This window comes from Aricia agestis, chromosome 19 (genome assembly GCF_905147365.1).
Source record: "Aricia agestis chromosome 19, ilAriAges1.1, whole genome shotgun sequence".
Classification (NCBI taxonomy): Eukaryota; Metazoa; Arthropoda; class Insecta; order Lepidoptera; family Lycaenidae; genus Aricia; species Aricia agestis.
This window is the reverse complement of record NC_056424.1, coordinates 1577744-1591957: the sequence shown is the minus strand read 5'-3', so window position 1 is coordinate 1591957 and position 14214 is coordinate 1577744. Positions and strand designations below refer to the sequence as shown.

Genomic DNA, 14214 nt, shown 5'->3' with positions numbered 1-14214 from the left:
TAGCAATAAATTCGACCAACATTACGTTTCGAACTTTTGGTAAGCTTCTCGTATCAGCTTTCACATAATGAGAACTTGCATTTGACGAACCAGCCATTATAAATAAGATTGAAAGGAAATTTAAAACATACTGCAGAGGTCGATTCGCCGCCGATGATGACGTCAGAGCGAAACTTTAAAAAATTAATGAGAAAAAACTAGCCAATGAATTTCAAAATTATTTAATTTAAGTTTATTCTTAAAATACCCTATTTTAACGAAAAAAAATAAAAACGAATTTTTGCCATTTGTCTGCAATACAAAAAATCTGATTTGCCCCCCCTGGTCCAGAATCTGGGTAATTCCCCCCCGGCACCAGAACCTGGGTAATTTGCCCTCCCCCCCCCTGGCCCAGAACCTAGGTACGCCCATGTCGTCCTCTCTTCACACTCAATCGGCCACGCCCGTCTTTCATATCATAAAATACCTACCTACACGAAATCATGGGCCAAGTTAGTTTTACTAGGTTTTACTTGAATAATTATGAAACAAGTGTTTTGACTTTGAGCAAATTTAGGTTTTATATTTTACAGCAAACTTCGAAGATCGCAAAAATGTGTCTAAATAAGGTTTTTTGTAAAAAAGAAACTATAGAGCATTTTTTCAGCAATCGTATTTTCGTCTTGAGCATTTAATCTTCATGAACTGAAGTTACTTGTGTAAAAAAATCAGTTTTCTAGACCTTACAGATTTTGATCTAGTAGGTTGTCAAGTTAGGGTCAGGTGCATTCATAACATGTCACGTCCGTTATATAACAAGTATCTAGTGAATAATGATAATACAGTACATTTTCCTGTTTTTTTCATCATATTGCTGTGCAATTATCGTATGTCGCACTTATAAAAGACAGCTGACTCAGCAACACTTCAAATTGTTATCGTTCTCAGTTACTACGCGGATGAGACGTAACGCCCGCTATTGTTTTTTAATTAACCGACTGTATTAATCTAGATTTATATGCTGTAACGACCAAACCGCGAGTGGAGCACCATGGGGTTTTAGTGGATAGAATAAGCAGGAGACCCACAATACCCCGGCCGATATTCCCAATCTGTCGGGGATGCGGGGATAAAACATTTCCCCATGTTAAAAAAATGGGGCGAACGCACCGCCTACACCTGTTTTGAGGTAGGCCTCAGAACAGGTGTAGGCACACCAGGCACACACCGTGATGTCACAAGCAAGTACTTATTTAACGATTTATTTAAATAGCGGGGCTTCCATCAAATATTCTAGCGGGGCGGTCGCGCTGTCATCTACATACTTTTGCATGTCATCTCGCGGTTTAGCCGCCAATCCGCGCGTACGTGCGGACTCATTAAAACGAACCTAAAGGTGCCTAAAGTTATTTCATTTAAGATTTAAACCGATTGTTTTAAAGGAGGTTATATTTTGTCTGAATTTCTTTCTCGTCGATCGATGTATAGTGTATGTTGACCTTGATGTCGTTTAAGATAAGGTGTGGAATTTTTATCGCAAACCGCAGAAGCAGTGAGTCATCAGTGCGAACGCCGAAATCTCAGTGAGTTTTATTTAATTTATTAGTTATTAGTTATTACTTACTAGCTGACCCGGCAAACATTGTTTTGCCATATAATTTATAATTAATTTCTAGTAAGTATCAATATAAAAAGTAGATAAAATAGTTACTTACATTTAAATAGAACGAATGTACCATCGAGGAAATTGATTCCTAGGCAGTTGACAGACCAACGCCATTTGGTCGGATCATGTCAATTATGTTATATTTTCTATTTGTGATCAGTCGGCTGGGTAAGCTGGTTTTGACGTAGACCGTAACGCTACCAAACTACATAGGTCTGCCTAGGAATCAACTTTTCTGATAGAAGGTACATACAACATTTTATTAAAATCGGTTGAGCCGTTTAGGAGGAATTCGCGCACAAACACTGACACGAGTTTTTAAATTAGATTGTGCACATGAAACTCTTACAACATAACAATTTACACTAAAAGACGAGATAAAGCATTTGCTTATTTCTAAAAATAAGCTCTTCCAGCAGAGCAAGAGAAACTCCTATAGTTTGGTAATTATACTATATATTGCCTCTGTTACAAAAGTAAAAATTCCATAGACCACAATAATATTGTTCTATCGCAGTTGTATACAGGGTGTGTTATGGTTAGGGCGTGTATGTGTTCCTTGTAGTCTGTAGAGAGTTCAAAGTGAAAGTACCTTTAGCCTATAGCAGCCCTGAAAGTAGGGTTGCCAACTCTCGAAAGGACCAACCCGGGAGAATTGTAGGGGGGGGGGGGGGGGGGGATTGAGAAAGAACATAGTCTCAGGATAATTTCTCAATTTCAATTTCGTAAGGTAGTCGTTAATCCAAGCGAATTTCTTCGAACAGATTTAAATAGGATTGTCCAATCCAACTTCATCTTACAATTTTTCACTAAGTCAGTTATAAATTATGCAATAATTATCAGTTTTTGAAAAACCGGAGAAATTATCGTTCTCCGGGAGGACGGGAGGTTAAGCATTATTACCGGAGTCTCCCGGGCAATCCGGGAGGGTTGGGAACCCTACCTGAAAGACGCGAGTCGCGGCAAAGCGCCCTGAGCCCCTGGCCAAGACGTTTTCGGTTTTCTTCATCGCTTCATAATAGAACCACCGATAAAAATGTATGGAAATAACATTTATATCAAACGCTTATGTCAATTCCATACATTCATCGGTGATTCTATAGAGAAGCAATAAAGAAAACGTCTTGGCTACAGGCTTTGATAAGCTATAAGAATATCTTTAAACGAGCAATTCTTGTATCTATACTTAATATTATAAAGCGGAAGAGTTTGTTTGTTTGTTGGTTTGTTTGTTTGAACGCGCTAATCTCAGAAACTACTGGTCCGATTTGAAAAATTCTTTCAGTGTTAGATAGCCTATTTATCGAGGAAAGCTATAGGCTATATTTTATCACGCTAATACTAATAGGAGCGAAGAAATAGAGGAAAGTGTGGAAAAAACGGGGGAAAATTATTTGGAAGGGCTTATTTGAACGCTCTAATCTCAGGAACTACTGGTCCGATTTAAAAATTCTTTCAGTGTTAGATAGCCTATTTATCGAGAAAGGCTATAAGTTATATTTTATTGCGCTAAGGCTAACAGGAGAGAAGAAATAGAGGAAAGTGTGGAAAAAACGGGAAAAAATATTTGGAATGGCTTATTTGAACGTGCTAATCTCAGGAACTACTGGTGTGATTTGAAAAATTCTTTCAGTGTTAGATAGCCCATTTATCGAGAAAGGCTATAGGCTATATTGTATCACGCTAAGACTAATGAGAGCGAAAAAATAGAGAAAAATGTGGAAAAAATTGGGGAAATTATTTGAAAGGGCTTATTTGAACGTGCTAATCTCAGAAACTACTGGTCCGATTTGAAAAATTATTTCAGTGTTAGATAGCCCATTTATCGAGAAAGGCTATAGGCTATATTTTATCACGCTAAGACTAATAAGAGCGAAGAAATAGAGGAAAATGTGGAAAAAAACGAGGCAAATTATTTGAAAGGGCGTATCTCACGAACTACTGGAGCAATTTTTCTGTTATTTGGCACAGGTAAGAAGTAGACCACGTGAAGGATCATAGGCTATTTTTGTGGACTAATTTGTCTGTGAAATATCTTATTTACGCGGGTGAAGCTGCGCGGAATGTTATATTTCGTGTCGTCACGACATCACGCGTAAACGGCTGGACCCATTTTGCTGAAATTTGGTATAAGTAATGATACTTTGAGTCCCGAAAAAACATAGGATACATTTTGTCCCGGAAAAATTACTGTTTACTGCACAATATACTTTTATGATTTGCCTGTAAACTTTTCAATCTATTTTGATGGAATTTGGTATGGAGATACTTTGAGTCTCGAAAAAGGACAAGGAATACTAATTTTGTCCCGGAAAATGTTTTGTCCCGGTTCCCGCACAATAAACTTTTATGATTATTGCCTAAAGTCTAAACTATTCAATCTATTTTGATGAAATTTGGTATAGCAATACGTTCAGTCTCGGGAAAGGACAAGGGATACTTTTTATCCCGGAAAATATACGGTTCCCGCACAATAAACTTTTATGATTCTCGCCTAAACTATTTAATCTATTTTGATGAAATTTGGCATGGAGATTGGACATACTAATTTGAATCTGGGACAAGGAATGTTTTTGTCCCGGAAAAATGTGCGATTTCCACACAATATACTTTTCTGATTTGCGCGTAAACGACTCAATCGATGTATGGGAACAACTATAAAGTCCACGCGGACGAAGTCGCGGGCAACGCTAGTATTATATATAATTGGAATCTCGGAATCGGCTCCAACGATTTCCATGAAATTTAGTATATAGGGGGTTTCGAGGGCGATAAATCGATCTAGCTAGGAATATTTTTTAGAAAATGTAATTTTATTCGTGTTTTATCGAATACCGAGCCAAGCTCGGTCAAATAGGTAATAAAAATAATGATACAATTTTTTTATAATATTTTCCGACAGTTCTCACTGTGCAGGGAAATGTCGTCTTATCTGTTTAGTAGAAAAACTTGTTCGTCTATAGGGCGGTTAATAAAAATCAAGGTTGCTCGTAATGTTATGTATATTTGGTCTTTATTGTACACCTTGACAGCGATGTGTTGAGTTTGTTACCGTAACTTGTGAAAATATATTTTTAGTTCGTGTTGTGTTAACGGATTTAATCTAACTAGAGGAAATAGGTAAATATTATGCACATTTAATGTTTTTTTCATTATTTTATAGTCCATAACTCCGTTACTAATGTTAAAAATATACCAAAAGTGGGTTTAAAATATCAATGTGATTGTGTAAGTCACATAAATAAATAGAAAACATTATAATTTTATCTCTAATAATATTCTAGCAATTCTAGCTTAAAACTATAAGTAATTGGCCTTTTAGTACTTTAGTTAGACAAGTACCTACAGAGGTACTGTAGGTATAATGTTATTAGGAGGCGTCCATAAATTACGTGAGGTGTTTAAGGGGAGGAGGGGATCGAGTCAAATCTCATCTAATCTTACGTTGGGGAGAGGGGGGGGGGGGGCAAATCTCATGTTTTTTTTTTCTCATTGTTACAAAAAATACCATAAAATGTTATTGGGCTTGCTTCGTTCGTCCTGATAATTAAGGGTTGCTTTTTCGTGCCGTTCGTGCGCGAGTCCTACTCACTTTTGGCTGACTTTCTTTTTATTCTATGTACAATTCCGATGATTTCCTGCTCTGATAAAAACATTAATGGTCACGTTAGTTATATTACATCTACTGACTGTCAATCAATCCAGCGCGTTTACGTAAGAAACCCAAATTTTAAAAATCTCACGTGAGATTAGGGGGTGGGGGAGGGGGTTGAATAAAATCTCACGGAATCTCTCAAGGGGGAGGGGGGAAAGGCCAGAAAATCTAAAAAAACACCTCACGTAATTTATGGACGCCCCATTACTTATTAATATAATACTTAGGTATTTAATAGCATTCTTAAGTAAGACTGCACTAAGCAAAATTACGCTGTAACGAAGCAATGCGATTCTTCACATTTCATAGTTCTGTCTCCTGAGCCGGCCTAGGCAAGTCGCCAATCAAAACGTATGGAATTGACATAAAATGACATACCAAGTAGAAGTCGACCTTATTTTATCCAATGTCAATTTGTGAATCAAAAATGTTTGAAAAAAAATCAAAAATGTCAATTCCATATCTACATTTTGATTGCCATTGAAGGGATAAAGAAAACGTCTTGGCTAGGGACTCTGGCGTTTTGTGTCGCGTCGCGTAGCTCCGTCGCGTTGCCGCAAAGTGCGGCCGGCCGCACTTTGCAGTCTGTACCATAGAGCAAAATAATACAGTACCTCTGCACTCAGATCTCAGACACATTCAATCTAGTTATACGTATACATTCAGACCAAATAAAAATACGTTTTATTTGGTCTGAGCGTATACATATTTTTATAATATTATAAAGCTGAAGAGCTAATTTGTTCGTTTGAACGCATCTCAGGAACTACTGGTCCGATTTGAAAAATTCTTTCAGTGTTTGATAGGCCGTTTATTGAGGAAGGTTATAAGCACTATCACTGTCCTAGGTCGTAGCCAAGTCGTAGTTATCACTCTTGATCACTTGTTTTTACTTCGAAGTCGCCTTGAAGATCGCTCAAACTGAACTGATTGATTGGCTCGTCTACCTGCGGCGATTTATATGGGGCGAGACGAGTTCCAAAAAGTTCCTTTCTGATGATGAGTCGTGCGGCGCGGCGCGCCGCTCCACTGCAGTCTGCAGCTTATGGTGGCGTCTAGTGCGGTCTCGCTTTTAGAATAACACATTAATAATTAAATACAACAATTTATTAATAGGATGTTGTTTTAATTTTGAAAACCATTTATTATAAGCTCAGTACTTCAGTGGCAGTAGGAGTTCGAGGTCGGTAGGTTTGATTTTCGCGTTCAAAAAGTATAGTGTGTAACAAAATTAAGTGATAGATACTTAATACTTACTTTAGGGTGTGTACGTGTGTCGTGATATCCCTTGTAGAGAGTTAACTGTGAAAGTAGCTGAAAGATCGATTTTTTTTTCACTTTTGCATGGGGAAACTCGTGACGCTCGTGACCCTTACCCATACAAGAGTGAAAAAAATGGTCTTTGAGCGCTGCTACTTTCACAGTGAACTCTCTACAAGGAACACGTACACACCATTCAGTGTACACACCCTAAAGTATAATTCACTTAGTTTTGTAACACACTGTTAACTGTATAAGTACTTATACAGTTAACCGTGTGTAACAAAACTAATTAATTAGGTACCCAATTAAAAGGTCTTCTACGACGTCTTGTCTCATGTCTGTGCCGTGGTATTTTTCCGCTAGATGTTTCCTCATTTTATTACATTTAAAACAAAATACTTATATTTGACTAAAGTCTATATTTTGATACCAATTTTTTGGTCGGTTTCTGAGCAATCAAGACAATGATATTCTATGTTACTAACGTAACTAGATTGGAAGTTTACGGTAGCAACGCGTTGCCACTTCGAAGATGCCTGCAGGCATATCTCACATACATGACATAACGAATATATGACTTGACATTGTCTTTTGAACAAAAAAGTGGTTACGCATTTCTGAGAATCTTTTGTAAGACATTGCTACTCTAGTATTTTAGAAACTCATTGGATCAAGACGATCAATTTATTGTGCAATGTCACACTTCAATTTTATTAAACAGTTTATTTGTAATTTGACAATTAAATTGAAGGCGCGCGATGTTCAATATCAACCCTAGACGGTCAATAATATTACGAAATACGTCGCTGAGCTAGTGGAACAAGATTTTATCTGTTTTAAGCTTTCTCACGGGCCACGGCGCGTTATATCACAATTCGCGTCCGATCCGATTGTCCGCGCCTTTGAAGTCAGTAACTTCAAAGACGCGGTTCGGCGTGACTCGAGCAGGCTCGTAGAGACTCTAGCATACTCGGGGTGGCGCGTGGTAACGTGAGTGAGCTTAGAGAAGAAAATTAATCTACCATCGGCCGCGGCCGGACCCAACATGCGAGGTCGAGACGTGAGAACGGGTAGCGCGGACTCGCCTGTTGGCTCGTGCTCGCTCGCGAGCACAGAATACATATTACTCATGCTCGCGAGTACAAATCGGCTCGGCGCGGCGCGGCTCGTGATATTACGCGCCGTAAGAAGCCAGCATAATAACGTTGGTGTTGTTGATTGGTGGATGTTTTTAAGCGCTAGCATAGACTGCATAGATCCATACTAAGTGTGTGTCTGTCTGCCTGCCTGAAATTTGGTACCGAGATACTTCGAGTGTCAAAAAATATTTTTGAATATTTTTTTTGCAACAGCAATGCCGTCTGTTGCATTTCTGTCGAAATATATAACCATCACAAAACAAGAGAGCTCATCAGACATTACGGTTTATGCTGTTTCCAGCCATGGAGTCCGTACCCCTCGGCAGCTACCTGAAGCTAAGACCGGAAACCCTGGAGGCGGTCCGGCGGAGTATAAACCTGGATAAGCCAGGGGAGATGAAGGACGCTGTGAGGATCCTGGACGAGTGGATACACCAGCAGCTGCATTTCAGACACAAGGATTTTCGTGAGTTTTAGTATAATTTGTTAGAGTGAGCTCACATTGCTATTGCGCCGCACCGTTATGACATCCATACAGATTTTATGATATGCTACATATAGATCATCACTATCGGTTTCCGTATTATGTCACATTGATGCGTTGTGTTAACTTATTTATTTATAATCAGGCTACGTAGGCCCATACAATATATACCATAATGTCTAACATACATATTAATAATTATAATCTTAATAACTACACTTTATCACGAATTAACGGCGACGTGACGCTCGCTTCATTCCGGAGTCTTCCCCGGAACCTTCGGTAAACCACATAAGTCGGCCAGAATTCCTCCGCTTCAAAGGTCGACAGAAGATGCGTTGACCTTGTGGCGAGACTGCAGACGTTCGACACTCAGGCGGAGGGATGTCTTCTTACTGAATATGTAGTCCACGACGTCTTCGACCTCCATAGACTAGTGCAGGCGGAATATGTACAGGGGCGTCGCGGGGACCTCGCTACGCAGACGCAGCTCAGGTACATATGGTGCGGTGCCGCAAAGGTTGCGGGCGGCGGGCTTCTTCTTCCTCCACCAATATGAAGCCCTCCTCATCGCACCCCCTGCTCTCGTCCTTGCCAGGTCGAGAAGACTTGGCCTTGCAGCTCTTATTGAAATTAGAGTCCAGTGCCCCCCCCCCTTCTACCAGCTAAACGGTTGCTTCCGGAAATATGAAAACTTTTCTTTTAAATTCCTTTAAACGTAACTGAGATGATGTTGTTAGTAGTGTAAAACTAGTGGCAGAAAGGTACGCGAAAAATGCACGGTGGAAGACTGCCACTCATCCAGGTGATCAGGTGGTGCTGCATTTGGAAAACAGGGATTACTATCCGGAGTAAAGCAAACACATCCATATATTCCAGCTCCCGAATACCTGGAGAACACCATCGTGGCATCTAAGGGTTCCCTGGAGCGGGCCAAGGCGTCGCTGGACAAGCTGTTCACCATACGGGGTCTCACCCCGGACCAGTTTGCACTCATAGACGTGAAGAAAGAGATCCTTGGACTCAATGGCATGGGGTAGGTTTGTGGCAAAAAACTTCAGCATTTTTAGAACTCTGTAGAGTATAGAAAATAAGGTTTGGTAAAATCAGAAAATCTTTGGGCACACTGCCTTTGTAAAGAGGCTTGACAAAAAAAAATTGAAAAATATATGTCCTAAACATCAGGGCAACGACGGTCATTGACCTTGCGGACTGCGGTACTACACAGAAAGGACTTGGTCTAGCTCTCTAGCTCTCTGTCTAGATTCTAGATGTACATACATCCTTCCATTCCTCTAATCAGACCAGTAGCATTGTTTTTTTAATATTATTATCTATATTTTGTCATCAAAAACCTAATTAAGATCTGTTCATTCCAGGTACCAGCTGGTTTTGCCGCAGCTGACGGAGGACCACACGAGGGTACTCTTCGTCAAGTTCAACTGCTTCGCGCCCAAAGTCCTCAACCTCTTCTATAAGACCTCGTTTGCTGTGAGTACACCTAAAAGCATAATGACGCATAAAGGCGACAATCAAAAATTATTAAGCACTAATTGTATTTTTATGAAACTTCTCTTTGTTATGTTTTTTGTTGTTGTCGTTTGTCGTTGTTTGCACGTCCTCCACAACCAAGCTGCAACGCAGAAATATTTTATAGTGCCCAAGTGTGTGCGCAGTACACAAGAGCACTCTCTATTCCTTTACTCTCATAACCGACAGAAGACACGACTGGCGAGAGATCAGTTGCAGGACCGACTTTTTACATGCCCATCCGATGCATGGATCACCTTACTTGTCAGACAATCAGTCTGCATTGTCCTAACCAAACTTGGAAATAGCAGGTTTCCAACGCGGAAATCGAACCCACGGCCTCCGAGTCAAGAACCACGCGCTAAACCTCTGGACCACGGAGGCGTTTTAGTACAAGTACCCATAACCCAGCAACGCGGTGAATAGAATTAGGTATCAAAATCGCTCTTAAACCATAACACTCCTCAATTTCTCCTTCAGTTGGTGGAATATCTCCGTCTCCACGACTACCACCGCGCGGTAGACATGATCGTGGACATGACGGGGGCTGACGTCGCGGAGGCCCTCACCGCCAACTTCAACGACTTCAAGACCAACTATCAGATCTGCATGGTCAGTAAATAGACACTCTGTAACCAAAACCGCGTTTAAATCTTTAAGTTCCTCTTGCGTCGTGGAATTTAATAATATGTTCTCACCACAGGCGCACCTACCGCCGCATCTGCCGATACATTTTTTGTTTTGTTAAAAATATTTACCCTTTTCTACGGACTTTCAAACAAATAGACAAGAGTTACCTGTTAACGTTAGAAGGCTTTATGGTTTGTGAGGCGTTGTCTTTCTTGTCCAGTTGTGGCTTTGTCATTCTAAGTAAACCTTACCTCTGTTTGAATTCCAGCAAATAATAACATAATATTGCTACGTCTTCAATCTATTTGTCCTTTTCTCTCAGCAATTTACCATCTCTTTTCCCTCTTCAGGAATGCTTCCAACTCCGCCTCAACCGCGTGGACTGTGTCACCTCCTCCTCCGTGGTCAACGCGTTGCTGGCCATCGTCAAACCCTTCATCAAAAAGAAGACAGCAGACAGGATATCCGTGGTCAAGACGCCGGAAGACCTCCACCAGTACTACCCTAAGAGCATACTGCCTCAGGAGTATGGAGGCGGGGAAAAGTCACTTAAGGATTTGCAAGGTGAGAGCAATTATTCGAAGTGCTCAGCTTTTTCACGAGACCTGGGCCTAGAGACAAGTGGCAAGCGATTATGAAAACGCCAACAAAATGTATGGGATTTGACAGTAGTACTCGCTAGGGAAGCGATGATTTATGTCAAATCGCATACATTTTGTTGGCGATTACGATAATCGCTTGGCACTTGTCTAGTAGGGCTGTATGTAATATTAAATATGTCAAGCTGTGTCCGAATTCCGAGGGGTTTTAAGCCCTAACGAAAACAGAGTCCCAATCGCTATAGGTTTAGGCAAATTCCATACATTTTCTTGGGTGGTACTCTTAATAAGTACGGGAGCCCTAGAACATTTTTTTTTATTACTATCAAGCTAATTTTTTGTGAGTAGCTTCATTTTGATGTCTTATCAACAACATTTTTATCTGCAAAAAATCTTGAAAGTGGTAGGCTCTAACAGAGATAGAAAGGATTTCATATTTTAGTAGGTACCATCAATTCAAAGTATGAAATCCTTTCTATCTCTGTTAGCTACCACTTTCAAGATTTTTCGCAAATGAAAATGTTGTTCGTCTTATCAGAATGAAGCTACGCACAAAACATTTGCTTAATAGTAATGAAAAAAAAAATTGTTCTACGGCTCCCGTACTATAAGGTTTAACCACAGAATAGATAATAGTACATTTAGTTTAACTTAGGTTGTGCATCCTGTGTCACTAAGCATACATTTTCATTAAATAAATATATAAAGTCATTCGCTAATTTACAATGGCTGCGTTCCAGATGACGTTAATTTTGACCAAAACGCTCAAAACGTCTCCTTCTGCCGTTCCCTTTGGCGACCGGGGTCGTCTAAATCGCGGCTATGACGTCACTCATGACGTCATCATTTTCGCTCAAAACGACCCTTGACGAAGATGGGTCAAAGTGGGCGTTCTAGTTTTTTTTTTAAATTTTAACGTAACTATATCGCGAAAGCCATGTTCGGAAAGTTTTCACGACAGAGTAGAGACAAAAAACTTTATATTATTTCATTACAAATAATATTTTAATTGAAATATGTATATTAAATGAAATAACATTTAATGAAATATTTTGATTGGAAAATAAATTGTTTTAAATGAAAGGTCAAATGATTTCTTATAAAATATAATACTAATTTTCATCTCTCCTATACCTGTTGACCTCGTACTTGACTAAGCATTACGCGGTATTGTTACCTAACGTTTATAATATGTGACAATAGTCAATATTCAACGTATGTGGTTTTGTTATTAAAATATGATTCAATGTGAAAACTCAAATACATATACTTAAGTAATAAAAGTTTAACTATATTAAAATATGAAAAAATGTAATACTGGTACTAAAAACGAAACAAATATAATATTATGTATTTTATTTGTAAAATAAATGTAACTATAAACAATTACTTTTATTTACGACTTGAAGAAAAGGATCGTAATATCCAAGTTCGGTTCAATGTACCTATGTATAAAAAAAATTATAGTTCTTTTTTTAAACTTTTCTCAAAACGCTCAAAACGATCCATAATCCGTTCCACTTGGGTTTGTATCACTGACGCTCACAAGCTAGTGGAACGGGAAAAACTACAGTCTTGAGCGTTAGCGTTTCAACGTCATCTGGAACGTAGGGAATGTATTGTATTTTTTTGGAACCGTCTCATATGTATAAGTTTTAGAATCTTAGCGTGAAATCCCTACCAGAAAATTGTTTGCCTGAAAACGATTCATCGCAATTGGCATATGAGTTGTGGCTCTTATGAGTAGGTTTCCGGAAAACCGTTTCGAGAACTAATCCGGCGAGAGAAACCGGCGTAAGAAATTAACACGGGGCCAATGTATTCCAAAAGATTATACCAGAAAGAAATACAATCATAATTATGTATCTATCTCTTCTAGTGGACTATCTGGATCAGCTGTCTACAGAAGAGCACAGAGCGATGATGAGGACTATGTCGTCTGCCACCACCGACGAGGCGCTGCGCTCCCAGTACAAGTTCAACGACCTCTACGCCGGTACCGTCGGCACATTCCGGGCGTTGACCCTGGACTGATGATGACTATGTGACTAGAGTTATATTAGATATCTATTGTTAGTATCACAAAAGGAAGATGCGAAGTTGGCCTCCGACTTTAGTGACGTTGAAACCGAAAAGGAGTTATTTTATAGTGTCCATGTGTGTATGAAATTGAGGAGTGCTCTCTTGTTTCTCGTTTAACCCAGTTTCCGATACGACTGACGAGAGATCAGGCGACGAACTGACTTTTTACTTGCTCATCCGATGCATGGATGTTTTTTAATTTTATCAAATAAAAATATACTTATAAGCACTTATAAGTTTAAGTAGCTTTAAGTGTGTTGTTGCTTTATTTATACTTTTAGAATATTTATTACTATTATTATTAAAAGTACAATCTCGAGCTGTCAAACGAAACCGAAATTGATGTAGGTCTGTGTATATTTTATTAATACCTAAATATGCTTAATTTTGCCTGTAGGAAGCTTTAAGTGTGTCAAACTATTGCACCCGCGATAATGGAATCGTCCTTCTCGCTACTACTAGGTATAGGCACAATAGACATAACTACCAGTAGTTCGACTGCAAACAAACGGACAGGTTTCAATATCTGTCAAATTCGTCGGTTTCACTAGGATTATGAACGAAATGTGCCTCGCGCTGGCTGATATAATTTATTTTTAAATATTTAAAATAAAGATTTCAAAATTGGATTCTGACAATTTTAATCGCATGTGCCAAAACACAAACAACAATACGACCAAAGAGGAACACGTCCAGCGAATAATATGTCATAGTTTTAAATTCGTAGGTAACAATTTAACAACCCTAGCGACGATTTTCGTCATATACGTCAAATTTTAAAAACAATGAAAACTTGATATGTGTAATGAATACTTAATCATTTCAATAGATGCTGATTTCTTTATTACATGTCAAACATTTGTTGTCCAATCCTGTCAAATAGTGTAACAAATATTTTTTTTGGAGCTTATGGCCTGGTTGCTGAGACCTTTAAGCCACAACTTTATTTTTTTTGAAGACATCATGTGTGCGTTCAGAAATTTATTTTTTGTAAAATGTCGACAAAGTTCAGCTACTGTTATATTTGTTTGTTTGTTTTAGACATTAATTTTCGAAAATTATTTATTAATTACTTTTTTGTACATTCTATATAAATATATTATTTTGTATCATTGTTTTACGTTCATCAAAGCCTAAATTAGTTCAGCTAAAAAGTAACACATTCATTGACTGTTAGGTGGTACGAA

The 14214-nt window shown here is 38.8% G+C and overlaps 1 protein-coding gene across 3 annotated transcripts; it reads left to right on the top strand.

Moving 5' to 3' along the window:
* Nucleotides 1-811: 811 nt before the first annotated feature.
* LOC121736379 (alpha-tocopherol transfer protein-like) lies at nt 812-13256 on the top strand. Of its 3 annotated transcripts, XM_042127541.1 has the most exons (8): nt 812-945; nt 1500-1562; nt 8004-8168; nt 9066-9222; nt 9566-9677; nt 10197-10328; nt 10697-10910; nt 12825-13256. In XM_042127541.1, the coding sequence occupies exons 1-8, from the start codon at nt 813-815 to the stop codon at nt 12977-12979; spliced, it is 1131 nt and encodes a 376-aa protein (XP_041983475.1). In that variant the 5' UTR covers nt 812; the 3' UTR covers nt 12980-13256. The 3 variants fall into 3 exon arrangements, with proteins under 3 accessions (XP_041983475.1, XP_041983476.1, XP_041983477.1); XM_042127542.1 differs by lacking the exon at nt 812-945 and having other exon boundaries at nt 1353-1562; nt 12825-13255; XM_042127543.1 differs by lacking the exons at nt 812-945; nt 1500-1562 and adding an exon at nt 4681-4765.
* The last annotated feature ends 958 nt before the right edge of the window (nt 13257-14214 follow it).